The sequence below is a fragment of the Bos mutus genome, chromosome 22, assembly GCF_027580195.1.
Source record: "Bos mutus isolate GX-2022 chromosome 22, NWIPB_WYAK_1.1, whole genome shotgun sequence".
NCBI classification, from domain to species: domain Eukaryota; kingdom Metazoa; phylum Chordata; class Mammalia; order Artiodactyla; family Bovidae; genus Bos; species Bos mutus.
In genome coordinates, this window is record NC_091638.1 from 50,060,781 (window position 1) to 50,088,331 (window position 27,551).

Below are 27,551 nucleotides of genomic sequence, written 5' to 3' on the forward strand. Positions count from 1 at the left end.
CAGAGGGCCCGTGTGGCCAGGTGCACACAGCAGGCATCAGGGTCTAGGGGTCCAGAAGCTTCCGTGTGCCCAGCCACAGCAGGAAGCTGCCCCGCCCACCTGAGCCTTAGGAGATGAATTCCTGACACGAAGGTGAGGACCACCTACCGTGTGCACATGGGTCTGAATGCATGTTTACACGCATGCACACATATACACAGGGGTTCCCATGCCCTTGTACGTATGTATTCACATACATGGGGCTTCTTAATGTTTGCACTTGTATTCACATCCTCTCATGTGGGTATACCTGTGTACATGTTCAAGTGCAGATGCACACACATACTCCTTCAATTCCAAGTCCTCCACCCCCAGGACTGCAAAACTGTTGACCACAAAGTCCAGCGGAAGAGGTCTCCTCTCCCACCGGCTACTAAAGCAGAAGATCCCTCGGGCACCTTCCTCCCTGGAGGCCCAAGAGTCCCCAGTCACAGGAGTCCCATTGCCCCCGCTTTCCTGTGGGAGAGCACTAGGAGGCTTTGGGGGATAGGGGAATGATATCAGGCTTCAGAATACTGGGGAGGGAAGGTCCCTATGGCCAGGACCTGACCCTGAGGATGGGTCAGCAGGCCTGGGCCATGCAGAGCAGGGGGCTGGGAATCGGATGGAGGCCTTCAATACCTTGGTGGGCTGAGGCTGGGCTGGCCCTAGGGCACAAAGACCCTCCCTGCCCCACAGAGTGCCTGGCTCTGGATTTAGAGAAAGGAAACAGACACAAGAATGGTGAGCGAGTTCTACACTTAGCCTCATTTCTCACCCCCACGCTAGTGGTGGGGACGGGGCAGGGGTCCCACCTCTTGCTGAGCTTTGATGTTGCCACCTGTGAAGTGGGCTGAGGATTGCTCATGGAGGGTCTGCCCTGACAGGCGTGGAAGGGTGGCCCTGGGGCTGGTCCAACCAGCCCAGGACTCAGAGTCTGCTCCTCTGGGCCCTGCCCTTCCATGCCCTTAACTCAGGCAACAGCCTCAGATCTAGGCACAGCCTAGCACTGCTGCTGCTGCTGCTAAGTCACTTCAGTCGTGTCCGACTCTGTGTGACCCCAGCACAGCTGTCTGCAAAGGATCACTAAGCTTAACACTGATGAACACAAACCCACAGCAGCACCCCCGCCCCAATGCTGTGAGGGTCACAGGCTGTGCTTGGCAGCAGTGCTGGAGGCTGACCACAAGTGGAAGGGGGCTCCTGGGGGCCCAAGGTCACCGAGTGACCTTGAGAACGTGCAACCCCCACCTTCTCCACATACACCTCCTATCTTCTCTGGCCTCAGCCTGGGCCCTGGGAAAAGGGCAGGAACTCTGCAGCCACCCAGGGTAATGAGTGCAAGGTCATGCAGTGAAGCTGAAGATGAGCTCAGGCCCATCCAAGCCTCCTCCTGCCCCCGAAATCTCTCACCCAGCCCCAAAGTGTTCCCTTGTCCCATTCTGTCTGATCCACAGCAATCCAAAGGCTCCTTTCCTCCTCAGAGGGTCTTCAGGGTCTCAGAGGGGGCTCAGGATGTTTCATGAGTGAATTGATGAGTGGGGGAGGGAGGTTTGGTTACGCAGTCCCAAGGACAACCCCCCATCCTGCCCTCAAAGAGCTGTGAGTGCAAACTGAGTAACCCCCAGCCTTGAGTCTCAGTTTCCTCATCTGGAAAATGGGTTTGGAATGGGACCAGCTTTGTAGGGGCTGCTCTAGAGATTCATGAACAGTGCAGTGAGTGCTCAGTGGCTGTGACAACAGGTCCAAGTGCACTTCCAGGTGCAGGAATTCCCTGACAACCCTAAATATTTCAGGAACACTCAAAGCCCCACCTGACCACAGCCGTGGCTTCTCCTCCCTGGAAAAGTCCCGACCCTTTCCTGTAGTTTGCTGTGGCCCCGCTCCAGGAGCTACTTCCTTCTTCAGCAGCCCCAGGTCAACACGTCCTCACTCCCAGGGACGTCTGACACTCTCACTGTTGTGATGTTTAGTCGCTAAGTTGTGTCTGACTCTTTGTGACCCCACAGACTGTAGCCCACCAGGCTTCTCTGTCCATGAGATTTCCTAGGCAAGAATACTGGAGTGGGTTGCCATTTCCTTCTCCAGGGGATCTTCCCGACCTAGAGATCGAACGCGCATCTCCTGCATTGATAGATGGGTTCTTTACCACTGAGCCACCAGGGCTGGCCCTTCCTGATAAGCGCAAGTGCCTCCAGGCTGCATGTGGTCAGCACCTCAGCATTCTCCTGTTTTCTCACTGATGCAGTGGTGGTGGATGGTGCCATTTTCCCATTTCACAGGGAGGAAAACTGAGGCCAGGAGAGATGATTTCACCCAGTTAGGATAGATCTGAGTCCACTGTGGGTCCATCACTAGAGGGGTCTCACCCGCACAAGGACCAGCCTGAAGGCCGGAGGAGATCAGTGGCCGAGGTGGCCTTAGGCAGCTGAGATTCAGGGGTTCCTGTCCTGGGAGGTGGCATGATAGAGAACAGACCCCCTGACCCTTGTCCCAGAGGAGAGGGGCTGCAGCCTGAACTGGAGAGAGAGGAGGTGGGGAGAGATGCCCCAAATAGGCCGGCACGTGCTGCCTGGCTGCCGTCCCACCCTCCCCAGCTGGTGCCATGGCTCTATGGCCGTTGCTAGGCATCTGTAAGGCCCAGGTGGGCCCTACCTGTCGTGGAGCAGCCGCGCAGTGTGGGGTAGGCACGGGGCCCGGGCAGGAGCAAGGCCGCCTCCGCCTGCCCGCCCTCCTCTCACTTGGCAGCAGCAAGCAGAACCCATTAGCGCCTGGCAGCCCGTGTCCCACGGTTCTGACAAACGCCTTAAATGTTGTCGCCAAGGCTCCAGCTGTCCCTCCGGCCGCCTTTACTCCTCGTAATAACCAAGTGTCGAGGCTGATTGGAGCAGCGGGATGCAGCCGGTATTCAGAGCAGCTTTTACCCTGGACGTCTCCACCTGGCAGCCAGGCTGCGCCCACCCCACCCTCCGCCTCCACGCTTTTGTCTGCCTGTCGCCTCTGCCCAGGCCCCCAGCATCACCCCCGGGCCAACCAGTGCCCTGCCTCATGTTCCAGGTGGGGCCTGTGCTGCTGCCCACCAGAGCTGGTGGGCAGTGTTGGACTGGAGTCTCAAGCATCCACATCCAGCAGAATGGTGACCCCAGTGGAAAGAAAGACACGGCTCCCCTTCCCAGCCTTCCGGGTGACCTCTGCTGGGGAACCCCTGCTTTCTCTTGGTTCAGCTTCATCTCTCAGCCTTGGTATCCTTGTCGGAGGAATGGGAATGATGACTGGGCTTCATGGAGCTTAAAGGGAGCATATGTGTGAAGCAAGGTGTGAATCACAATGTCCTGTGGAAGAGATTCGGCCACACTGAGACCACAAACACCCTAGGACAGAAGGACGCTTGGGAGGAGCAACCACCTGCATCAGCCGTCCTGGCCCCTCCTCTCCCCAGGACTGTGTGAGGCTGAGGCTCCCGTTTGGAATCCCCTTCCTTCTCTCTTTCTAGCCTTGTCCTTCATATTTGGCCTGCTCTTGCATCTTCCAGGAAGCCCTCCCAGTTTGGTCTAACCACACTACCCTCCCTCAGGTTTTTGTTTTAGCTGTGCCGTGCGGCAGGTGAGATCTTAGTTCCCCAACCGGAGATCGAACCCGTGCCCCCTGCGTTGGGAGCACAGAGTCTTAACCCCTGGGTCACCAAGGAAGCCCCTCCCATAGGTTTTATGTGACCTTTTGAGCGGGTCCTAGATCCTCAACGTTGTCTTATTGTCTGCCTTCATCCTCCCATGGCCTTGTGAGGTCAGGACTATTCAGAGCTTCATTTTAGAGTCAAAGTAACTAAGGTTGAATAGATTAAGTGACAGTGGATATGAACTTGGACAAACTCTGGAAGATAGTGAGAGAGGCCTGATGTGCTGCAGTCCGTGAGGTCTGCAAAGAATCGGACACAACTGAGCAACTGAACGACAACAACTAAGGTTCAGTGAGGGACAAGCATCAGTCACCCGCGGCAGACATGATGCCCCTGGCTCTGCCCGCCATGGGGCACTGTGGTCTCTGATCAGGGGAGTAAAGTCAGCCTCACCCTCCCAGGGGCTTTACCCACCCCACCCGCTGGCCATGAGGGCTTCCTTCCTGAGACACCCAGTTACAAGCACCAGTGGCCAGGGCAGATTTGGTTGGTTGATTTATGATGTCTGACCACTGAATCACTTGTTTACAGGTTCCTTAGTCTTCCAATGATGCTGGAGGGTGATGGGCAGAGAAAGGTAAAGAGTAGTCTCTGTGCATTCATGAGACCTCCTCAGGGATGCAGAGGGGATGGGCCAGGTGGTGGTGAGGGCAGGGATGCAGGTGGTGATCCCAAGGAGACGTGAGACGCAGGCGGTGGAGCGATGGCCACAGTGAAGGCGGTGGGGGTGATGTTGATGGTGGAGTTGACGGTAGACTGATGATGGTAGTAGTGACAGTAGCGGTGTTGGTGGCTGTGACGATGGGAATGAAGGTAGCAGTGGTGTAGCTCCTGGTGATGGGGGTGACCACTGGGGATGACTGATGGCGATGGGAATAACTGGCGATGACGGTGGGAATGGTGCCGGGGTGGTAAGGACGATGCTGGCAATAGTGATGGGCTCATAGTGGTGGTGGTGATGGAACAGTGTTGGCAGTGGAGATGGGGAATGTTGGCCAGGAGTCATGGGAATGTTGATGGTGGTTAAGTAGGGATCAGTGGTGATGATGGAGGTAATGGCGCTGATAGTGATGAGAGAAGCCCTCTGGTGGTGGCAGAGGTGGTGGTGGTGGCGGCAATGGGATTGTGGGGCTAGCAAGGCTTCCTCTGGAGTGTTCCTCATGACAGAGTCCACCAGGCAGCCCTGCCCACATGTGGGCCATGCCCAAGCTGGCAGCAGGACTCAGTGGGGCTTGCTTGATTCTCTTTTTCTCTTAACCTCCAATGAGCATGGCCTTCTGGGTAATGAGATGCAAATTGACAGAAAAGACAATGAGCCAGCCTGCGGCCGGTAGGGCAGCTTTTAGAGTCAGACTGATTGCCTCTGTGCCAATTTGCATGGCATTAGCTGTACACGTCTCCGCCAACAGGCTCGTGCACTTCATCAGAGGTCACCTGGATGGCTGCATTCAACAAGGGGTGGTGACCTGTGATCCGGACAAGGGACAGGGCAAGGACACTCTGACCCTGACCTGACCAGAGCTCCAGGGTGTGGTGCCGAGAAATCTGGACCTGTGGGAAAGTCTAGTGTGTGAGGGGACTTCATGGTCAGCCAGGGATGACCATGGGTCTGATTTGGCCAGCACCATGGTTCCATCTGGGCATGTCTAAGAGGACAAACAGGCCTCAATCAAAAGGAAGGCCTCAGTGCAAGTCCAGGCTCTGCCCCTAACTGGCACCATTGCCTGGTCAGTCCCTCCAGGCAGTGATTCCCCCACTGTGCAGTAGGGGCCCCAGCCTCAGTGTCTCCACACTGAAAGTAATGATCATCAAGCCCAGCCCTGTCTATGGTGTCCTTAGCCACAGTTCTCCACATCAAGGTCATGTGTTGCAGCCCTCTGAGAGGACCCATCCTTGTCACTATTACTGTCACTTAAGGACTGTGCCTGGGATAATTCCTAGAGTGGGACCCAGGGGGGCCTAAGCACGGCAAGGACCCAAGTGGATGCTCAAACCCAGTCCTACAGGCCGCCTGCCCATCCCTCCTACTCTGTCCAAGGTGCTGAAAGTCCTGGCCCAACTGCCCTGGGTCCTCGCTGCAAGGTGAGCCAGGGGCCCCTTCCCTGCCACCCTTGCTCTCTGAGCCCTGCAACCTCTCTGACTCAGTGCAACTCAAGACATCACCGCATGCCCTCCCCCAGGACAGACCACAGTGGAACCAGGGGCTCTTTCCTTCTGACCCCCACCTCCAGCCTCGCCAGCACCCCCTCAGGCACATCCCATGCCCCTCTGGCCCTGCCTCCCTCCTCACCGTCCCACTGCCTCTCCCCCCTGAGGTTAGGCCTAATCAGAGCTAATCAGAAAATTATGAGCTGCCTGATTACTGATTAGATTCCTAATGTTAATAGAGTCGAGAAGGGCCCGCTCAGGCTGTGTTTTAGGAAAAAGTGTAAAAATAACATCAAGGAAAGGGAGCATAGTGGCTGGGCGAGGGCTTGGGCTCTGCCGTCCTCACAGGCAGGGGCTCCAGCTCTGCTGTTCTAATTGGTGGGGGGCGCTCAGGCTCAACTTTCAAGTGGAAATACATTTTATAGTGGGAGGCCTCCTAGCACCCCGAAATTCTGCCAGCAGAGTTGCTACCCCAGGCAGCTCTTCCTGCAGAGGGCTCTCAAGCTCTGCTCAGGACAGTGAGACAGTTGCAGTGGGAATATAGGAAGGCCCTACTGCTGGCTCACCACATGTGAGCAGGGCTGTGTCTATACTGCTCACGGACCTACTCATTCCCACACAGTCCAGGCACACAGAAGATGCTTAATAAACTTTTGTTGACAGGGAAGAGGAAAGGTCACAGCAATGCCTTCTCTCTGGAGCCACCACCCTCCTGTGGTGGGGCATAGAGGCATCTGAGAAGGCTTCCTGGGGGAGGGTGTTGGAGCATGTCAGGAAAATGTACTCATCTGGGGTGGGGGCGAGCAGGGGGTGCCGAACTCCCCAGCGGCCCATGTCCACCTCCCCCAGCCTCTCACTCCAGCAGGGCCCCCATGGCTTTTGCTTTGAAACCATCTCATCACTGACTTGACAGCAGCGGAGTGGGATTAATGGATGCCATTTTTTTGAAGTCCAGAGGGAGGTCAGGGTCCCGGAGAGCATTTCAGACACCCAAGGCAACCCCTTGGCCCCTCTACGTGGGTGCCCCAGTGAGGCTCATACTTAGACTCGGCCTCCCCCGTGCTTACCTTTACTTCCACACCACCTGGTACCCCTGGGGTCTGTCAGTGCTGCTTCTGACCTGGTCTCTGCCACCTCCATCCCAGGGAAACCCAGGACCTCCAAGACAGCAGGTCCCTAAGGGCATCTTCTGATCCACTCCCCCCGACCCCACTCCACTGGCCATGGCAGAAGCCTGTGCCCAGCTCTGGGGCCACCGCAATCCAAGAATCAATTCCCTGCCCTCAAGAGACCACGTCTTGGAGGGAGCCAGACACAACAGTGATGGAGACACCACAGGGGATTCTGGAAACCCAAGCCCGGCAGGAGACCGGGCTTCCAGGAAGAGGTAGATGGGCACTGACTCCTAACAGACGCAGAGGGGGCATGGAGGGCCGTCCAAGTTCAGGGCACAGCACAAACAAGTGTAGGGAACCTAAGCATGGCAGGAGGGCAGAGTTCAGGGTCAGCATGGTAGGAGTAACAAGTTTGACAGAGCCAGGCCACACAGAACCCTGTAAAGGATGCCACAGGAAAGGGGGGGCGTGGTCGGGGCATCCAGGAAGCATTGACTGGGGGCACAGGAGCCTGAAGGTATGAGGGCCCAAGGCAGATGAGCTTATGCCAAGCAGCTTGGGTGGGAATCTGACATTGGGTTGGAGCAGGGGAGGGCAGTGTTCTGGAGAGGAGAAAGAGGTCACCGTATAGGGGGCTTTGGAGGGGAGCAACTTCTAAGGGGTGACCGTAGGGAAGTGACATCCCAGCCTGGGTGGGTTGAGTAGGACCCGGAAATGGGCCCTTGGTCCCTTCCTGGGGCAGGGCTGAACTGAAGGCTAAGGTGCTGGGGGACAGTGGATAAAGGTGGTGCCGAGGAGACCGACAGTCTATCGAAATGAACTTCGGAGGGGAAGAGGTCAAGTCAAGGTCAGAAGGCCCAGGAGAGAAACGAGGTTGAGAGGAGCAGTCAGAAGGTCCTGGGGTGAAGCTGAGGGAAGAGGCAACCCACTACCTGGGACTGTGTCCCTAATTTCCAGGGTGAGTCCACATCCTGCCTTCTGTCCATGCCTTGTTCGCACCTCCTTTACCCTGGGAGGGTCGGGTGGGCTTCTGGTCCCTTTTATGGCCCTGAGAAACTGAGGTCCAGAGAGAAAAGTTCCGTGCTTCTCAAAGTACATGCTGGGTCAGTCACCAAGCCCTAGGAGCTCGGGCCTCCTGAGTGGCCGGGGCATTGTCCCACACAGGGACACACACACCCATGCCCACATGTGTGTGTCTGTAGTACACGACCTGATGGGGGAAACTTAGACAAATGGCGTGTGGTCCTGCTCGTCTCTTCCTCCTGCCCTGGGCCTGATAACCTTCATGTGATGTGATGTGTTTTTTTAAAAGGATGAAAGAAACTTTAGTAAATTACACCAGGTCTTCTTTCAGAGGGAGGAAGGCTGACAAAGCTGGCAAATTTATGAGAAATTCCACCTGGCTCCCCAGGGGCTGGTTCACAGTGGAGACGGGCAGGTTTCATGCTGGCAGCTGAGGACGTGCCAGCTAGGTTGGTGGGTTCCGACCCACATGAGCCCCCTGAGGGACTGTGCTGAGCAGGGCAGTGCCTTGGAAGGAATCTAAGCAGCCTCGGAGTCCACCTGGCCCAGCCCTCGGCTCGGGCTCCTCACCACCAAGGTGCCTCCATATGGCAGGGCTCCAGGGCCACAGCCCAAAAATGGACCTGGTGCAGTATATTGGACTTACTTGCTTAAATCTCACCAGGGAATCTCTCAAAGGTGCCCAGTGGGGGACCCAGGAGCCAGCAGCAGGGACCCGGCAGGACAGGGCCCCAAGAGCCGGGCCTGCCCTGCTGCCTTTACATGAGGCCACGTAGGGCCACTCGCATCCCCTCCCAAAGCAGCCTGATACCAGAGCTGAAATCTCCCATTTCATCTGTGGTTCCTGACAACTGCTCTGTAGATTCATCCTGGTCCCTGCGAATGTTCCGCCAGCCCCCAGAGCTCCCTTTCCTTGCCCTGTGTCCTGTTGACACATTTTCGTATTGACCATCGTTCCCCGTTGAAAGCTAAAGCATTGAAGCCAGTGGAATTTCTGTCATCACCTGAGTGCCACTTCACCTCCTTTCCTTTCCGGGAACAAGCATCTTGGAGTCTATGGCTTTTCTATTCCTGATGTGAAAATGTCCACTTTGGGGATTTCCCTGGCGGTCCATTGGTTAAAACTACGTGCTCCCAAAAGCAGGGGCAACGGGTTCGACCCCTGGTCGGGAAATTAAGATCTCACATGCCATAGGGCACAGCCTAAAAAAATAAAATAAATTTTTTAAAATTTATTTTATTTTTAAAATTAAAACAAATTTTTTAATTAAAAAGTCCATTTTGGGGTTCATACCAGTAATAGGACAGAGTGGGTTTTTTAAATGTCAAAATGTAAGCTAGCAACCATCCTTGGGGGCTCAGAATTATCCTTTCTGGTCTGAAATTCAAGCCTCTGGACACCAGGCTCCCCAGCCTCATCTCTGTCTTCATCAGAAGCCACCCCTCCCTTCTTCATATTTTTCCTGGAAAATTGAAATACAGGCTGCCCCTTGTGGGTGGGGACCGAGGGGGCACAGGCTTCGATAACCAAGACCAAGGTGCCCACTGGGAGTGCACAAGTGCAGTCCTGGGGCTGGAGAGACGAGTGCCCCTTCCAGAGGGGAACCACGGCTCGAATGAGCTTTTCCCTGTTACATGTATTCTGACCTTTTAAAAAAAAAAGAAAAAAATTCCATTTTACTACTTTTTTTTATCAACTCATGGAGAATTCGTGTGGCTGGTAAGGGAAAAGGTCAGGGAGCCTGTCGCTGCCAACAACAGTGTGGGCGTCACGTGGCAGCTCCCCCTCCGCCAGGTGCCCTTTGCAGCTCGGAGTGTTTGTTGTTTTCCCTGCAGTTTTAGTTGCTGGATTTTTGGTCTGGGTTTGGGGTGTTTGTGTTTCATCTGTTCAGTGGTGGTTTCATCTTATTTATTTATTTTTGGTTGCGCTGGGTCGTCGTCGTTGTGCGAGGACTTTTCTCTAGCTGCAGTGAGTGGGGGCAGCCCTTCACTGTGGCGTGTGGGCTTCTCACTGGCGTGGCTTCTCTTGTTGTGGGCACAGACCGCAGGGCATTTGGACTTCAGTAATTGTGGCACACAGGCTTAGTTGCTCCACGGCATGTGGAAAATCTTCCTGGACCAGGGATCGAACCCGTGTCTCATACATTGGCAGGCGGATTCTTAACCACTCCATCACCAAGGAAATCCTATTGTTTCATATTTAAGCTGAAAGCATGGTTAATAAAGAAAGTATGGGTCAGATGTATCGTGAGACAGGTGCCAGATGTGCCTGGAGTGGATGGATTCAGGAAAGGTTGGAAGAAGGGGCCGTGGAGAGGGCAGGAGGGCAGGGATGAGTGCCATGCTGCCCAGAAGGTGCCATTGGATGGGAAGGCAAAGCCACCCCTACCTGCCATGTTTAAGTTGGGGGTCCTGTCAGCCTGCTCTGTGCACACTGGTGCACTTCTCTTTACCCCCTAAGAATCCAGGAAAATGGGCATCAGAACAAGAGGTCGTGGTGAGTGAGGTCGTGCCCATAAAGCTCTGAGCAGTCATAGTCGTCAGGACACCCACCACTCACGTCACAGGCACTGTCCGCCCACACATGCACCTTCCCCAGGCCACAAGTTGTGCAAGAACAGGGCCAAGTAAGGATTCTCCTGGCCCCTGACTGTCTGTGGATGTACCTGCTTAAAAAAGGTGGTGGACAAACAGGCAGACACCCACTTAGGCTGAGGCGGCAGGAAGAAGGGACCCACAGCACCAGGATTTCTCAATCACCTATGCATCTTCCCCTATTGTCAGCCCTGGGGCTCCAGCGCCCTTCTTGCTAAGCTGCATCTTGCTTCATTATTATGCAGATATTTTAATTATGCAGATATGTTTTTAGACAGTTTTACATATGTATATTATTTACTCATTAGACCATAACAGCTCTGGAAATTGGAAATCTGTATTTAGTATCTATCAGTACACAATACAAAGCTAATATGGGGCCTGCAGGTGGGGAGGGAAGCAGGGTGGCAGGGGCAGCAGTCCTGTGCTGGGCAGGGGCTTCAGGGTACCCTGGTACTTACCCTGTGACACCAGCGTTGGAGTGGGGTGGGCTCGGAGCCGCATCTGAGAGTCCAGTTACTGATACCCTCTCCGGGGGACAGGGCCAAGGAACCGCTCTGGGAAACAGGTCCAGAGACCTGTGGCTAACCAGCCAGGCCCCACCTGGCCAGACCTGATCCTTCCCCTGGGAGGTTCAGCGTCCTACACCAAACATCACACCTACATCAGAATTACTGATGCCCCCTCCACCACTTCTTCACCAGGGGCCCGGGGCAGTGGCACTCATGCTCAATCCCCTTGCAGAACAGGGAACAAAAGAATCCACCTCTCAGGTGTCTTCCAGGGGTGGGCTGGGGAGGGTGAGGAAGGGGTACACCTGTTGTTGGATGAACTGTGCCATCAGTCCAGCGTAGCTCCAGGGACAGTGTCTGTGTCTGTCTGTCATCATCACCTTCTTTGCCCCGCTCTGACGGTGTTCTCAGGGCACCTACTTGGTGCTGGGACTTTACTCTGAGCTGGCTGCCCCTGACCTCCACCTCAGAGCCCCCATCACAGCTTCTGCCAGGCTCAGCCCCCATTGGCACAACTCTAAATATCCTGTGCCCCACAGGTTCAGGACCTTTTATCCTAAGCCTCTCATATCGTCTTGGAAGAGAGAGTAGCTGTAACTAATTAAGACCAAAAAACTCCTACAGTCTGTCCCTCTGGGCTGCACAAAACAAATCCTGTTTGGTGGGCAGTTGCTCCCCAGACCCTTACAGGCTAGGCCAGCACGGGACAGGGTAGGGCTGGGGGACGGGTTTTCCAGGTGAGAGGAGTGGGAAGGAGGCCAAGAAGAAGTGGGGTCCCCAACCTGGGGGGAGGGAGCGGGACCTCAAAAAGGATGGAGCAGCCTGAGGGCTCCAACCCCACCCCCCGCCAGGCCCAAGCCCCACCCCTCCCAGTACACAGTGGAATCTTACCCTCCAGATGTTGGCCTCTGAGGAGCACCCGCTGTGGCCCCCAGGTCCCTTATCTCAGGTCACAGTCTGTCTCAGCTCCACAGCAATTGAGAGACTTTGAACTTAGTGAAATTCAAAGGTGTCTGTGCAGGGGGCTGCTCCCCTAGGGGAGCTTTGTCCACAGCTCAGTTCTCCTCTTTCTTGCCTTTTCCTGTAAGAACAGTTTCCGGAGCTGAAGGAAATTGATTGTTAAGTGAAACCCTCTGATAATTGCCTCTGAAATGCCCGCTGTTACCGTGATTGACTTGGCCGTGAACAGCCCTGCTCAGCAGTCCTAGCACGGTTCCCTCCAGTGCCCTGGCCACGATGGAGACATCGCAGGCCAGGCAAGCCACCATAAGCAACTTCATAGCAGCGTCATCCTCACAGGCGGCCCTCACCCTCCGGGATGTGATGAAGAAGAGTCTCAGAGAGGTTAAACCACATGCCTAGGGTCACATAGCTGACCGGGCAAGTCCAAACTCCAGCCTTCACCCAGGTCCACAGACATTCCTACTTTGATTTATCAGATGGTCATTGTGTACCTCCTTTGCAACCCACTCCAGTGTTCTTGCCTGGAGAATTCCGTGGACAGAGGAGCCTGGCAGACTACAGTGCATGGGGTCACAAAGAATCGACACAACTGAGTGACTAACACTTTCAGTGCTCATTGTGTACCTACTACATGCTAGGGGTCAGGCTTCTGTGAACTTGCCAGCTGTCAGATATAGCCACCACCAAGCTCAGAGCTCAAGAGGAAGAGCAGAGGGTTTTCTGAGTTCCGTGATGGGGAGAGATGGCAGCTTGGCAGGGATCAGGGAGTGGTTAGGAGGAGAATGGAGTCTGAGCTGATGCCTCAAATATGAATAAAGGAAACAGGCTGGAGGAATCTGGGCGGGAGTGCAGAGGAAGGAGCAGGAGGTGCAGGGGCCTGGTACCGGAAGCACCAGACACCGCAGGTTGCTCTGAGAGCAGAGCCCAGAACCCAAGCAGGGAGCCAGTCCCAGGGAGCAGGCATTCAGGGTCAGGGGTGGGAATGGAGCACATCTCCCCCGGACAGGCAGGAGCCCTGAGACAGACAGAACGGTGTTCCCACCGCTGCCCGTGCCCTGCCGGGAGTCTCTGTAGATTCTCCTTTACTTCTGGACCTCAGTGTCCTTCCCCATCCTGCCTCCCCCAGGCCATCAGGGGGACCAGGGGAAGGTGGGAGGGAAGTGCAAGGAGGATGAACCTCAGGGCAAGGTGAAGACAGAGCTGTGAGCTGTCTCCCGGCAAGTCCTGAGCAAGCCTGAGTGCTGTGGGCTCTCTGGAGACGGGTGCCCAGCAGAGGGGAGGGGAGCCCGTGGACTGGCCAAGGGCGAAAGGAGGCTTGCAAAAGAGGTGAGGAGGTGACAGTCTGATAAGTCTGACTAAGGTGGTGTGGCGCACATCCCAAACAGAAAGAGGGGATAACAGGGAGGCCCGGAGGTGGGCGAGGGAGCACATGCTTAGAGCCAGCGAGGGAGACACCAGCATACTTGGCATTATGGGCAGCTTCCAGGGGTTGGGGCAAGGGAGCTGCCAAGAACCTAGCTGCCCTCTGAGTGGGTAAGGTTACTACCTCTAACATACTATAGGCAGGAAATTGAGGGCTGGGGGAAGAAGTCAGGATTTGAACCCAAGGCTCCAGGGTCCCATCCTGGGGCCCCTTGTGCGAACTCCTGTCCTCTCCCCTCTCACCCTGAGACCCAAGGGACCCCGAGCCTCCACAGCCTGCCCCGTCCACCCCCATCCAACTGCCTCAGCCCTTCCTCCCGCACCACCAGGCCAGTGTATTTAGCAGTTTCCGCACGTCTAGTGCCTGGGGATGGACTGATTGATCTGTAACACTGAAAAAATAATAATGGCTTGATCGTTACTGAGGATTAAAAGTAATCCTTTCGCTGTGGCTACTGCAACTCCGTTATTCACGAGTCAGCGGGCTGACCTGGGCCTTTGAGCCCATGGGATTCCATAAGTTCAAGGAGGCTGGGGGCTGGGGCTCCCCGCCCCCGGTCTCCCTCACCCTGGCTGCTAGCCCAGAGAGCCCGAGGGGCCATCGGTCCCCATATTCCTGAGGCCCATGACTCCCAGGGTCAGACCTAAGCCCTCAGCGGGTGAAGGAGCAGGCATCCTCCACCCAGCGGGGGCAGTAGGGGCCAAAGAAAAAGTTCCTCAAGGGCTTGGCCCAGTTTGGAGATTTCAACTAGTGTCACTTTGATCTTTGCAACTCCATCAACCTTGTGGCTTTTCCGTGGGAAGGGCCCTGATCTGGTTGTTCCCACGTGTGTTCTAGTCTCATCCTCCATGAAATGGCAGTGGCTCCAGGCCCATTCTGAGAAGGGTCTGGCGTCCCTGGGAAAGTGGTAGGTCACCAGGCAAGGAAAGAGGGTGTGCAGTGACTGCCCGAGGCTCGCCCCTTGAGGTGTGGCCCCAGGGAATGCTCCTGGGGCTCAGACACTCCTATCCAGGCCCCGGTGGTGGGTATGCAGGGTCAGTGCTCGGTTAACAGGAGTGACAATGTTGTTAAGCCCGTGTGTCACACAGTATGTCCTCTGCGGAACGGCGCTGCCAGCTGTGAATCAGGGACTATCAGGGCCTTGGCGTTGGGTGGGGGTGCTTGTGGTTTAGGCTTAGAGGATGCCCCCAAATGGAAAGGGAGGAGCAGAGGCTGAGTGCAGGGGAGCTCCTGGGGTCTCAAAAAAGCTTTGCCTTTTCTGTGCAGAGCTACGGGTAACTGCCAAAGGTTTAAGGGTTTGTGGAGAAGCAGGACTGTGATGCACCCCCAGACCCACATTTCAAAAGCTCCAGGTGTCATGTGGAGAAAGATAGTGAAGGGCAAGAGAGGACACAAGAGTCTGGGCTGGGGATGATCAGTAAGGTGGTTAGAGTAACAGTTAAACTTTTTTTTTTTTTTTTTTTTTAATGGCTGTGCTTGGTCTTTGTTACGGCACACGGGCTTAGTTCCCTCGCAATATGTGTGATCTTAATTTCCTGACCAGGGATCAAACCCACGTCGCCTGCTTTGAAGTTGGATTCTTAACCACTGGACCACCAAGGAAGTCCCAAGAGTTGCATTAAGAGTGAGATGTAGGGGTAATAGTCACAAGGAGGTTGGGCTCATTCCAAGAGGGGGTGTTATATGCTCCAGTGGGCCTGAGGATTACCCCCAGAAAGGTACCTAGGCATTCAGAAGGGGCCAGGACTGGAGGCAGGATCCAGGAGCCATCTGGGAGAAGAGAGGCCTATGGTTCCTGAAGCTGGATTAAGGTGGGGTGGGGCCCAGCCAAGCAAGTATGGCAGTAACAGGTGGGCAGAGGACAGAAGCTACAAAAAAGACAGGTGGGGTGGCAGGAGGCTGTTGCGATGTGAACTGAAGACGTTTGACTCTGAAAGGGACTTCCCACCCTGCCCCATGTCCCCCAGCCTCACAGCCTTCCCAGTATTCAGTGCTCTTGGCCAGAGGAGGAGGGGAAGTCAGGCCCAGCGGGAGCAGGGGATAGCTTTGGGCAGCCTTTCTAACAGCCAGAGGTGACATCCTGCCCAGAGGGTGGAGGCTGCAGCTCTGTAAGGATCCCACCAGGCTCCACCACGCTGGAGGGGAGGAAAAGCTGGTCTTTCATTTCCCCTGGTGTGCAGCTGCCAGGCTTTATTTTAGAATCTCCCCTCTGGGGCCCACAAGCCATCAGGCCTGGACTAAGGGATGGGAGTGTTTGTCTTGAATACCAAGGGGCCAGGGGGCAGGACCCTACTGCATCACTCATGGGGTCAAGTGGAGAGGACACTGGGGATCAGAGCCTCTCCCCAACCATGAGCCGCTCTGTTCCTCCCCGGGCATGGTGGACCCTGTAGAGCGTGCCCTCGGACCTTGGTCATGGGCTGCACAAGGCAAACTCAACGGTGAAGGCCCAGCCCAACCCAGGGTCCCTCCGTGACCTCAGGCAGACTGCTCACCATCTCTGTGCCTGGGCGTCCTCAACCGGGGACACATCAAGCATGCTGTGGATGGTGACAGGTACACCTGATGTGTTGCTGGCTTGGGGGTGGTGGTGGTCAAGCCTGGATGCAGCAGGTGACCAGTTCAGGGTGAGTCATCATTACCATTAATAAAACTTCACTCAGTTCCGTGGGAGGCCCTAAAGGGCCAGGCTCAGTTCTGTCCTCAGAAGCCTCAGTTCAGTCGCTCAGTCATGTCCGACTCGTTGTGACCCCATGGACTGCAGCACGCCAAGCCTTCCTGTCCATCACCAACTCCTGGAGTTTACTCAAACTCATGTCCTTTGAGTTGGTGATGCCATCCAACCATCTCGTCCTCTGTTGTCCCCTTCTCCTCCTGCCTTCAATCTTTCCCAGCATCAGGACTTCGTAAAGGGGCAGGATCCACGGAATCCACAAAATAAGAATCTCTGGGCAGTGAGGATTCAGGCCCAGAGGGTAGCCAAAGGGTTTCTGTGCCTCCTCCAGGAAGCCCTCCCTGATGTCCTAAGTTCCCACAGCTCTGAGCTGCCCCGAAGCACCTCAGCTACTCCTGCCCTCTTTGTTCTGCCTGGTGATGTGTCTGTTTCCCCTTCTGGACTGTGGAAGGCAGGGCTGGCTCTGCCATGTCTCTGCACATCAGCACTGTCTGGCGCCAGGCGTACTGGGTAGCAAAGTGCAGGATACACAGACAGCTGTGCTCAGAGGCACAGGGGCCTCAGTAGAGGAGGCCACAGCAATCAGCGCCGAATGATGCGCCAGGCTTGTGTGGACAGAAGGCTTGGAGATCGCTGCTGGGAGGGGGCTTGGGAAGCCAGGACAAGGACAATGGTGGTGGGTCTGGGTGGGCAGGGGTGGGCCGTGGGCACCTCCTACTGGGTCCCGAGCAACCAGGAGCAAAGGTGCATCAGCAAGGCACTCTGTCTCTCGTGGCGTTTCATCCTGGACTGGGAGGGCCTTCCTCTTGGCGCTGGGGTGATGCTGGTTTGTAGCGAGTCGAGAGTGTCAGTGAGTTTGGCTGCAGGGCCTAGGTCCTCAATCATCTTGGGGATCCCCCTGCCATCCTGTGGGCTGGAAATGTGACTGAGCTGAAGTCCGGGGAGTCCCGTGGAGATGCCACTCGGGTCACTCTGTACAGGCTTCACCTTTCCTGTGGGTGGGGGAAGGGCCCACAAGGCAAGCTGGAGAATGTGTGGTGCTAAGGAATCCCTGAGGGGTCTGGCAGGATGTCCAGGGAACCCCTGAGCCACCCTGGTCCCAGGGACTGCTGGGGACGGAGAAGCCTCTAGGCTGGAAACAGACCTCCCTCAGTCTCTGACCGTCCTGTGCTCTGTCCCTCAGAGATTGGCTGATGCTGCAGAGACCTTCCAGAAAGCTCACCGCTGGCAGGACAACATCAAGGTAAGAACTGCAGTGGTCTCCGCAGGCCCTGGGACCTGTCCACCCCCAGCAAGGGTGGATGTGAGTGCAGGGGAGGAGGGAGGGGAGGCTGCACTCACCCACTGGCGGGGCACCAAGGGGTCCATGGTGTGGAGCCAGGAACCCTTGCCCAGCATTCAGCAAGCATTTGAGGTTCACGAATACACTGTCGTGGGAGAGCTGCTGAGGGAGAAGGACCCTATCCCCTTCCCAGACTTCCCTTCCAGAAGGCCCCCAGGCTGGGATCGGGGACCAGGCTGTCATAGCCAGGAAATCCTCTCCTTTCACCAGCAGAGCCCAGAGTAAGTGGAGGCAGGAGATGCTGGGAGCAGGACTCTGCTTGAGGACAGAGTGTCCGGAATGTGGGGAAGGGGAGGAGCGCCTCACTGACCCCCAGCCTCACATATCCAGGCAGCGTGTTTGATTTGGGGTGGGCTGGAGACACCTTTTGTGTCAGGATCACAGTAAATCCGAAGAGAGACCGAGGCAGGGTTCCTCCCAGATTCAGGAAAACCCCCCATGCCAAGGCTGACCGAGCTTCTGGGGACCAGAGAAGTTGGCAGGGCTCGCTGTGTCCTCCACAGCCACTCGGGACTGTGGCCACGCTTCCCAGTGGTCTCTGTGCTCAATGCAGGGAGAGGCACTGAGAGCTGGCCCCTGGAACCCAGGGGCCGATAGGGGGTGGGAGAGGCCCTGACTCACTCCAGCTCTGAGCCCAGTGCCTCTAGGAGGTGGGAGGGACTGTTATTCCTGCTTCACTGACGAGGACCCTGAGGCGCAGAGTGGCTGACCTACCTGAGGTTACCTGTTGGAGGCAGAGTCACAGCCAGCCTGTCAGATGCCAGGGGGGCTCATGTCTGTGATGTAGACCCTGTAAACCGGTTCCTTCTCCCAGTCCCCATCCCCCAGGTCACCCTGAACCCCCACCATAGCACTCCTCCTTTGCTCCCTGGTGGATACTGGGTGCTACCCTCAAGGAGCTCACATGGGGTTGGAGGTAACTAACAGATGATTGTCTATAGTGAACACGTAAATCAACTAGTGATTTCCTAGACCCCTCCTCCCTCCCTGGGAGCTGGGGGCTGGCCTTTTCCTTGCTTCCCATTTCAGCACTACAAACCCAACCCTGGGCCACCATGCCTCCTTAGCCTCTTAATCAGAAATACATACAACAGCAGTCACTTTGCACTCCCTGGGCACTTGTACCTGCCCCCGCCTTCAAATAACAGCACCCTGGTGACTCCCAACAAGGCCCAGCCTGAGCCTGCACCCAAAGCCCCAGGATCTGGCTGTCCCTGCCTCTCTCATCAACCTGCCTCCTCTCTCCCCTCCTCCTGTGCTCCAGCTACACCCAACACCTAACTCCAGCCCCGTTCCTGATCTCTCTACCCACTCTGTTCCTCCCGGAAGCCCAGCTTGTCTTGCGTCTTCCCAGTGAGGCTGTTCTGGCTACCAGCACATCAGCCCCTCCACCTGCTGGGCCTCCAGAACCCTTGGCTCCTGCTCTGTCCACTCCTTTGTTTATGACGTATCTACTCCCTCCCCTCCCGGCCCAGGACAGGCTTGAAGAGCAGGCACAGAGCAGGGTGAAGGAATTGGGGAATCAGGGACTGGAAGCCCTCAGCCTGGCTTTCTCTCCCTCCTAGTCCAGGCCCGGAACCAGAAGAGGAGAGGGCTGCCTCAGCCCCAAACCCGTCTTCTCTTCCTGACTCTGCAGAAAACTCAAGGGTCATCTTAGTGGACCTCTGACCCCTGACTCCTCATTTTCAGTCAATCCGAGACAGGAACAGCTTATCCCAGGCCAAAGAGGGCACCCCAGGGGCCTACTGGGAAGCAGAGCCCGGGTCTCAGGGGTGTCCAGGTTCTGAGACAGGTGCTTTTGAGGACCCATTCCCCACACACTGGGCACAGTCACCCAGCAAGAGCTCGCCCTTCTCTGAGCTTTAGTTTCCCCATTTGACAAAGGCCCGGCTAGAACTAGGGGCTGTCAGCCCAGGTGTGATGTGTGAAAGGGTCCACATGTCAGGTCATGAGGTGCAAGTTGGTGATGGTGTGGGTGCACCTCTGCCCATCCTGGCCCATGGGCTCTGGGTGTTCCTGTCCTGAGGTGGAAGAGGGCTCTGCTGGTCCCTGTCCTGACCTGAGATGCCCCCAGCTAGGGGTGTGACCACAGGGCCAGTTGGGCCCAGCCTTGTTTGCCTGATGTTTGTCGCTCACCCCCACCAGGCCATCAGTCTCCCTGTGTGTCCCACAGGCAGGGGAGTGTGGTGCTGTAGGTGCCGCCTCCTTTCCAGCTGCACCGTCAGGGCCATTCTCCTCCCCAGAAGCGGCAAGCTGCCCAGCTTCCAGGCAGAAAGGCATCAGCCCTAATGCTGGGCCCATTAGCCACTAGGCTAGCCAGCCCTGCCTGGGCTGCCAGGCAGAACTGCCAGGGTGGGAACTGTCCATGCCACGGGGACGTGGGAACTTGAGACTGCTTAAAGGATGGATTTTTGTCCCTTGTAGGCACACCACCCACCCTTGAAACTGTGCCCTTCCCAAAACTTTCAGGAGGTGACAGCTAAGGAAGGACCCATATTCCTCCCCAGCACTCAGGAGTGCTCGCAGCCTGTGCCATGGCCCCGGTGGCAAACTCGGGCCCTTTACACGAGCCAGGCCTCCTCCCAGGAAGGTCCTTACCTCCTTCAGAAGGGTGGCACCTCCCACTCCAGTTAACTCCCCAGAGCTCATCTTTCTGGCCACAGCTCTAGGGTTAGCCCCCACTGCCCACAGCAACCGCCTTTGGTGCCCCCATCACAGATGGCTCCCAGTGCAGCTCCCCCAGGCCAGTGGCCCCGTGGGCTCATCTGTCTGCCCTGCTCACGGCTCCTGTTGGCCAGAGGCAACTGAGCCTGATTCAGTGCTGCCCATCACCTGTCCCTATGTCCAACCAGGTGCCCTGTGGACAGAGTGACCAGAGCCTCGGGCTTCTTACCTCTGAGTGGGGTAGGATGGCACTCGGCAGTTCTGGGCACAGAGGAAACCCTTGACCTGTGGAGCCACACTGGACTCCACTGCATGGTCAGTAGGCTGTGGCCCTGCCTGTGTCAATGGCACCCAGCAAGTCTGCGTGCAGACCTCTGAGAAACAGACAGTGGTGTACCCCCTCCCACTCACACACAGGCACACACACACTCACACCATTGACACCAGCCCACGGACTTGCAGGATCCTGCAGTCTGCAAAGTCAAAGCTGGGACAAGAGAACATCTGGAAGGGAAGTGCCCCCCGTGTTCCTCTCCCTGGTCTCAGGTCATGACCCCGCACTCCTGGCCGCAGCAGGGATAGAGAACCTGTAGCCACAGCCCTGGCCGCAGCCTTGGACACCGGGGCCCTTGTTAGCAGGCGGCCCCTCCCACGGCCCCTGCAGACAGGCAGCAGGTGCTTTGGTGCACATAACACTTAGGGTAGATGGAGATGGCCCGCCTGGCGGACACCGTGCCTGGTGCCAGGGCCTCACTGTGCCAGCGTTATCCTCCATCTAAACGGTCACCAGGGAGGAGCCGGGCCAGGGCATGGGTCAGTGGGGGCAGGAGAGGCCATGGTCCCAGGGCCTCAGTGCCAGCCCCAAGGCCTGCAGGAGACAAATCCCTCCCCTTGGAAGTGTGATGGGGGAAGCGGCCCTGCCCTGGGGAGTCTGATGGGAGAGACGCAGCCCTTCTCTGGAGAGTCTGATGGGAGAGGCGGCACTGCCTGGGTACTCGAAGGGAAGGCTGTGAAGGCTGGGCCAGGCCAAGGAGCCGGCTGGACAGGACAGGTGGCTCCCCGGCCTGAGGTCTGCCCCAGCCATCGGGCCTGCTGCCTGCCTCTCTGCCAAGCCGGCGACAGACGGCTCTCTCGGAAAACAGTCCACTTGGCTGAGCTGAGCTGGCCGTGAGCCAGGGCAGGAAGGCCAAGCGTCCTCACTGGTGCAGCCGGGGAGCTGGCCTGGGTCCTATGTGGGAGCCGGGCGAGCAAGCGGCAGTCGGGTCCGACCCAGCCACGGCAGCCGCCTTCCACGGCGCCAAACATAGGTGTCAACTGCTATTCCCCGTGCACACCCCACCCTCACTTCCTCGCCCTCTGCCCGCCGGCCAGCATCCCTCATGCTCTCTCTTGGAGAGCGTGTGTGTTGTGTGTATACAAGAGCTGTGTGGGCCCCCAACCCCGCCTCTCACGTGTCGTGTATGCACAGAAATCCACCTGCGGGGAGATGTGTGTGAATTCAGATGGGTGATCCCCCACTCTCTGCCCGGTTTGAGCAGAATGGCCCCTAAAATAGCCAGTAATGGAGGGACTGTCAGAGGTGTCAACCCTGGACATTAAGGACACATGTCTCACCCCAGCCAGGGGGTTTCTTCCATATTCAGGCCCTTCCTGGGGCTGTGGAGTTGTCAGCACAAGGGAGCCCACTCCTGGGTCGAGTTAGCCCAAACCTCTGGAGAGGCCTCGCTCCCTGTCCTCTTAGCATCATCATTCTTACTTTACAAGTGGAAAACCAAGGTGGAGCCTCATGGAGGCTGAAAGGTTTAACAGGCACCCTTGCCTTATCAGTGAGATGGAGGTGACCCCAAGGAGTCCTCATGGGGCCACAGAGACTTGTAAGGCTTCAGCCTCAGTCCCCACTCACTGTTCAGGATCCCAGAGCTCACATGTCCGGGCCCGGCCAGGAGGCCAGGACCCTTTGCCAGGGCCCCTGCATGTAGTCACCAGGTGGTACCACCTCCTTGTTGTGTATCAGAGGTGGGGGCACCTGCAAGCCTAAGCAGACACAGAGGCTTTCCAGGGACCCTCCCACCGACCCTAATGACCCTGTCCCGCCACATCCCCACTTCCACATCACATCAGACATAGTGACCGCAGCTGGGTTTACAATGTATTTTCACACATGTGACCTTGCCTGCCACCATCCAAAGCTAATGCCACTCTCTACCAAGGAAGGGGCATGGGCTGGCCCTCTCAAGGTGGGAGAGGTAGGGAGGAGTCCTGCCAACGTGTATCCAAGCCCCTGGGGGACAAAGTGTTGTATTAGTCACTCAGTCGTGTCTGACTCTTTGAGACCCCATGGACTGTAGTCTGCCAGGCTCCTCTTTGTCCGTGGAATTCTCCAGGTAGGAATACTGGAATGGGTTTCCATTTCCTTCTCCAGAGGGACAAACACTGCATACAGATTCCTGAGCCTCACAGGCAGTCTGGAGGGGGGCTAGAATCCTTCTGTGTGACACATTCCCCCCGTGTCACTGATGCCACCAGCATCTCATCCTGCACTGAGACCGGACAGAGAGACAAAGGGAGCCATTGGAGCAGTTGCAGGGATGGCCCAAGTGAACGCCAGAATCCCAGGGACCGTCCCAGGTCAGGCAGGACCCAGGCCCGGCCTGTGAGGGGATCCCAGAGGAGGGTCCCTGCAAGGGTCACTCTGGAGGCCTAGAGCCACCAACCCCCACCCATGCCCTTTCCTGTCCTTGCAGAAGGTTTGCCTAAAAAGTTGGTGAGCGAAGCCACATGTTCTAATCTGCAGTCCTCCCACTGTGCCTGCCTGTTTTCATTACGGAGGGAAAGAGCATCCGAGCCCTGTTTATAACCCCCTTTTAGATAACAAATCACATTTTCTTTTCGCCAGCGAGTGTGTTGAATTGATATTTTTCCCCTCGGTTTAATGGGTTTGTGTGTTCAGGAATGATCTTCATCAACCGAAACTCCTTATTGTGTTTGATGTAATGTCAGCTTTCATTACGCGCTTCGGTCAGAGCCGGGCCCAGGGAAAGGCCGAGCACCCTGGAGCCTGGGCCCCAGCCCTTGCCCCTACCCTGGGCCTACCTGAGCTCCAGTCTCCCTGGACTGGTGGGTGGGCAGGTGCGGGAGGGGTTGGAGATGAGTTGAGAAGGCAGGATGGAGCCAGGGTGCGACTCCTTTTCCCTCCCTGACTTAGTGTCCTCTTCTGTGTAATGGAGTCATGGGGCTGTTGGGAGAATCCTATACTGCAGTGTGTGTGAGGCCCTGATAGACACAGCAGATGCCTCACAGGACTGAAACTTCAGTCTTTCAGTCATTAGGAGGTTGTGGTCTTACCCAAGGGCGGTGCCAGGTGTGTAGTCTATGTTCCAGAATGTTCACACTATGCCCATAGGTCCAGCCAGTGCCCGGCATCCCCAGACCTCTGATAGGAAACAACTCATACAAGCCTGGGTACCAACCATCTCAAGCCTCACACCCAGCACCTGGACAGTCACCAAGGCTAAGCTCCTCCCTGAAGCCCGAGGAACCTGAGCCCAGAGAGAGAATACCATAGCCTGATGTCACGCAGCACATGGGACCCAGCCAGGCCCGGGCAAGGGGTAGCCCATTATGGAGTAAGCGCTGGCTCGGTGTTTTACAGCCAGACCTTTGGGAGCAGACTTGGTCATCATTCCCACTTGCAGACCACAAAGAAACAGGCTCCCTGGCAAGCAAGGGCCCACTAGGGCCATGCTGCAGGTTCCTGCCGAGGAACGCCAGGGGAGGGCGGCTCAGACCGTGGCCCTAGCTCGAGCCGTGCCCTAGGGCCATCGAGGCAGGGGTGGGGCGGCCCATCCTGAGCGGTGGCACCTGATGGCACCAGATTCACCTTCTGGCGGCCTCTGTCAGCTGTGCTCAGTTCTGATTAAAGATCATTAAACATGAAATTAGCCCGTTTGTGTTACGGGTCCCCGGGGTGGCCGGTGATTATGACGTGCAGATGGCCGAGAACCCCGGCAGCGGGCAGGAGGGCCAGGCCAGGACGGGCGGCGCTAGCAAAGGCAGGCAAGGCCGGGAGGCAGGCGCGGGGGCCGGGCTTTGTTTTCTCCTGCTCCTGTTGTGTAAACCCCCTTGCATTTCACAACAAATCACAGATAATTAATAAGTACATGCCCGTAATGAGCAGGCTTTTTAATAGAAGAAATTGGAAGATGCGGTGTCGAGTCATTATTTCACTCTGTCCCAGTCTCGCTCTATTTTTCCGTCTTCCCCACTTCCCCCTTGGTTACTGCCTCAGCCAGAGTCTCCGCGGACAGGCTGGCTGTCAGCCTACCTCCGGGCAGGGCTGCAAGGCAGAGACCCTGGTCCTGGACTCAGGGAGCCCTGGGGGATCCCACCCCAACCCCGCGGTACCACATCCTCCTGGTGCCTGTGAGGGCCCCTGAGGATGGTCTGGCTGGGGTGGGGGTCAGGCCTCCGCAGCCTGACTCATTCAGCCCTCCCTGGATGGCAGCTCTGGATGGAAGAGAGGGTGGTGTCTGCCCCACCCCCGAGGAAATCTAAGGGGGCCATTCCAGCCAGGCCTCAGAGCGGGGGATCCTGGCTGCATCTCAGGAGACCATGACTGTTGAGGCCTCTCTCTCCCACCAGGAGGAAGACATTGTGTACTATGACGCCAAAGCCGATGCTGAGCTGGTGAGTGCCCCCACCCTTGCTGAGGGGAGGTAGGGAGCTTCCAGAGCCACGCCCCCCTCCTCTGAGACCTGTAGCCTGGGCTGGAAGAAGAGTGTTAGGACTCAGCATTCTGAGTGTGGCCTTGCAGGGCTGTGGTCCCACAGCCCCCCACCCTACACCTCCCACCACTCCCTAGAGATCCTGACCCCTCCAGGCTGTGTCTCTGCAGCACCAAGGGGCACAGCTTCACTGCACAGTGTGGGGAGGGCCCAGCCCGTCCCTGGGCAGGATGGTGAGGCCCACGGACCTTCTCCCCTCAGTCAGATCAGGTGCCTTGTCGGGAGGGCAGAGGGCTGCTGCGTGCTGGGAGAACAGGGGAGAGAGGGAGCAGGTGGGGAGGGCTTCCTGGAGGTGCGGCAGGCAGGGCCGGGGTGCTGATGTGTTTCAGGTCAGTGTAGGTCCCTTTGCTGTGGTGAGGGGACCGTGGCTTCAGTGTGCGGACCACCACACAGCCAGGCCCCACCATCAGTGCTGGCCCTGGGCTAAGTCATCTCACCCCACCCCACCCCCACCTTCGAGGCAGTCTGCAGCCTGTTCTTCAGATGAAGGAGAGGGCTCTGGCTCCTCAGGGGTCACCACCTCTAAAGTGGTGGCCCTGGGACTGGCCAGAGAGCCTGGAGCTCCATGGCTCTTCAACCTCCACCTCCCTGACTGTTCACATCTGCTTGGGCAACCCTGCAACAGAGAGAGGTCCCTGTCACCAGAGGACTCACATGAAAGATGTGTGACCATTTGAAGTGTGAGGGAGCCTACAGAGGAGACCAGAGTGTCTGAGGGTGCAGGCACATGGCACAGACTGTTTGGTGAACCTGTCTAGGCCCAAATTCATCTGCCTGCCTTGAGGCAAAAGCAGTTGAACCCCACTATCTCCTCTGTAAACGAAAGTGTCACAACTCAGTCTCCGGGGTCACCTGTGCTGGCTGGTGCAGGAGACCCCACGTCTAGACTCCCACTCCGGGCCTGTCAGCCCCGGGGGGTGCCTGGGAGCCCCCAGGATGTATCTGATAGCACCAAGGGGTGGGGAGGCAGGAAGGGATTCCTGCAGAGGGTCTGTGGATGCCAGGCCAACCTCGCTGAGCCTTCAGGAGGGCAGGCGGGCAGGGGGCCCGAGAAGGCAGGGTGGGTGGGCTAGAGCAGGTGTGCTTCCCCTTGGCTGAGCCTCCGTGGCTCCCAGAGAAGTTGCTAAAATTATAGCTGGAATCTGAAATTCAAATGAAGAACAAACCTTTAATTAGACCCTGAATCTAATTCCTTACCCCCCTCAGCAGCGGGCTGTAATTTTAGCAATCAGTGCATTAAATATAAACCAGTATACTGCGGTTGCCCACCATACAAAAGCCCCTGGGCGTGGGGGCAGCACTGAGCGGCTCCTGGGCCTCTGGTGCCCGACCTCCTCCCTGGATTCCCTGTTCCCTGCAGCCCCCAACCCCTACCTCTGTATCGCTGACCCCCTGCCCCCAGCCCCTTGGACATCTTCTGGGGGGAGAGGAGACTAGGGATTTCCCCGGGAGGGGGATTCACCCCAGGGCGGGACTGGGCCAGGGTCAGTTAGGGAAAAATCCCAGCCCTCCCAGCCCCGGTATAAATATCAGCACGCACACATTCCCCAACTCTCCTGCCTGTTTTGTTGTTTTGTTTTTTTAATCTTTGCCAGAGGTACAGTTAGAGATCTTTCTAGACCATTTACTTTTAAATTACCAGCCAGAAGGTGGGGGTAGGGGGGAAAGAAGGAAGGAAAAAGTTCGCCAGCTGATAGCTTATCAGAACAGAATCCAAATGTCACATTAGTTGGGAAAGTTGGGAGATTAAATTTTCCAGCGCCCTTCATCTGCCGCTGACATTTCAGGGGCTTTTTTCTCCCGCGCTCCCCCTCCTCCCAGCAGAATGTGAGTTGCTCACGCCTCAGCTCCCCGGCTCTGGCCTCCATGCTCAGCAGTTGCCTCTGCCCCGGCTTCTGAGGGTCTCCCCTAGGGTGTGCTGCAGTGGGCAGCGGGGTGGCACCCTGGGTAAGGGGCAATGGGAAGACAGCAGATGGCTTGGGTTTTGCCATATAGAATCCACTCTTGAAGAGATGAAAAGGGTGTTTGTGCAGGAGGCCCTTCCGGCCAGCCTGCATCCAGGCAGTAATTCATTCCCCAGACCTGAGGGTGGACCCACAGCCCTCCCCGGGTGGGGAGGGCACAGCTGGCCAGGTGGGGAACATGAGGGGCGTGCCCAGGACCCAGCGAGCAAGCGAACAAGCGGTGGGGTTGGCCATCACGTGAGATCCACCCGGGAGACCAAGCGAGCTCAGCCTGGTGCTGGGGGTGGTCACGGGCGGCGTGGGGTTGGGGGGTTGCTGAGGGGCATTGCGGGAACCTGTGTCTGATTCAGCTGCTTGCGCTCCCTCTCTCCAGGTCACAGAGCTCCCCAGCTCTGCCCCGCACCTTGCCTGGGTCTCACTCATCTCCCCTTGCCTCCCCATCTGGCTTTCCCCGTCTTCCCCTTCACTCTCTACTTCCATCTTCCCTTCCCCCTTGCACACCTGCACCCATGCCTGCCCACCACCGCCCTCCCCCTCGGCTGCGGCATCAACACTGTAGTCACAGACCCACTCCCACCAGCCTGTGGTGGGCGGGGGCACACGGCGCATGCCCAGCCTGCCCGGCAGAGAGATGCCGTAATTGGCACCTG

At 57.0% G+C, this 27,551-nt stretch overlaps 1 protein-coding gene across 4 annotated transcripts in view; it reads left to right on the plus strand.

Moving 5' to 3' along the window:
* The window catches only part of CACNA2D2 (calcium voltage-gated channel auxiliary subunit alpha2delta 2), a 140,552-nt gene that overhangs the window by 89,885 nt on the left and 23,116 nt on the right, over positions 1-27,551 (plus strand). For all 4 annotated transcript variants that reach the window (XM_070359390.1, XM_070359388.1, XM_070359391.1 and 1 more), the window contains exons 4-5: positions 17,331-17,390; positions 24,795-24,839. In XM_070359390.1, coding sequence (XP_070215491.1) covers positions 17,331-17,390; positions 24,795-24,839 — 105 coding nt within the window. The remainder of the gene's footprint in view (positions 1-17,330; positions 17,391-24,794; positions 24,840-27,551) is intronic.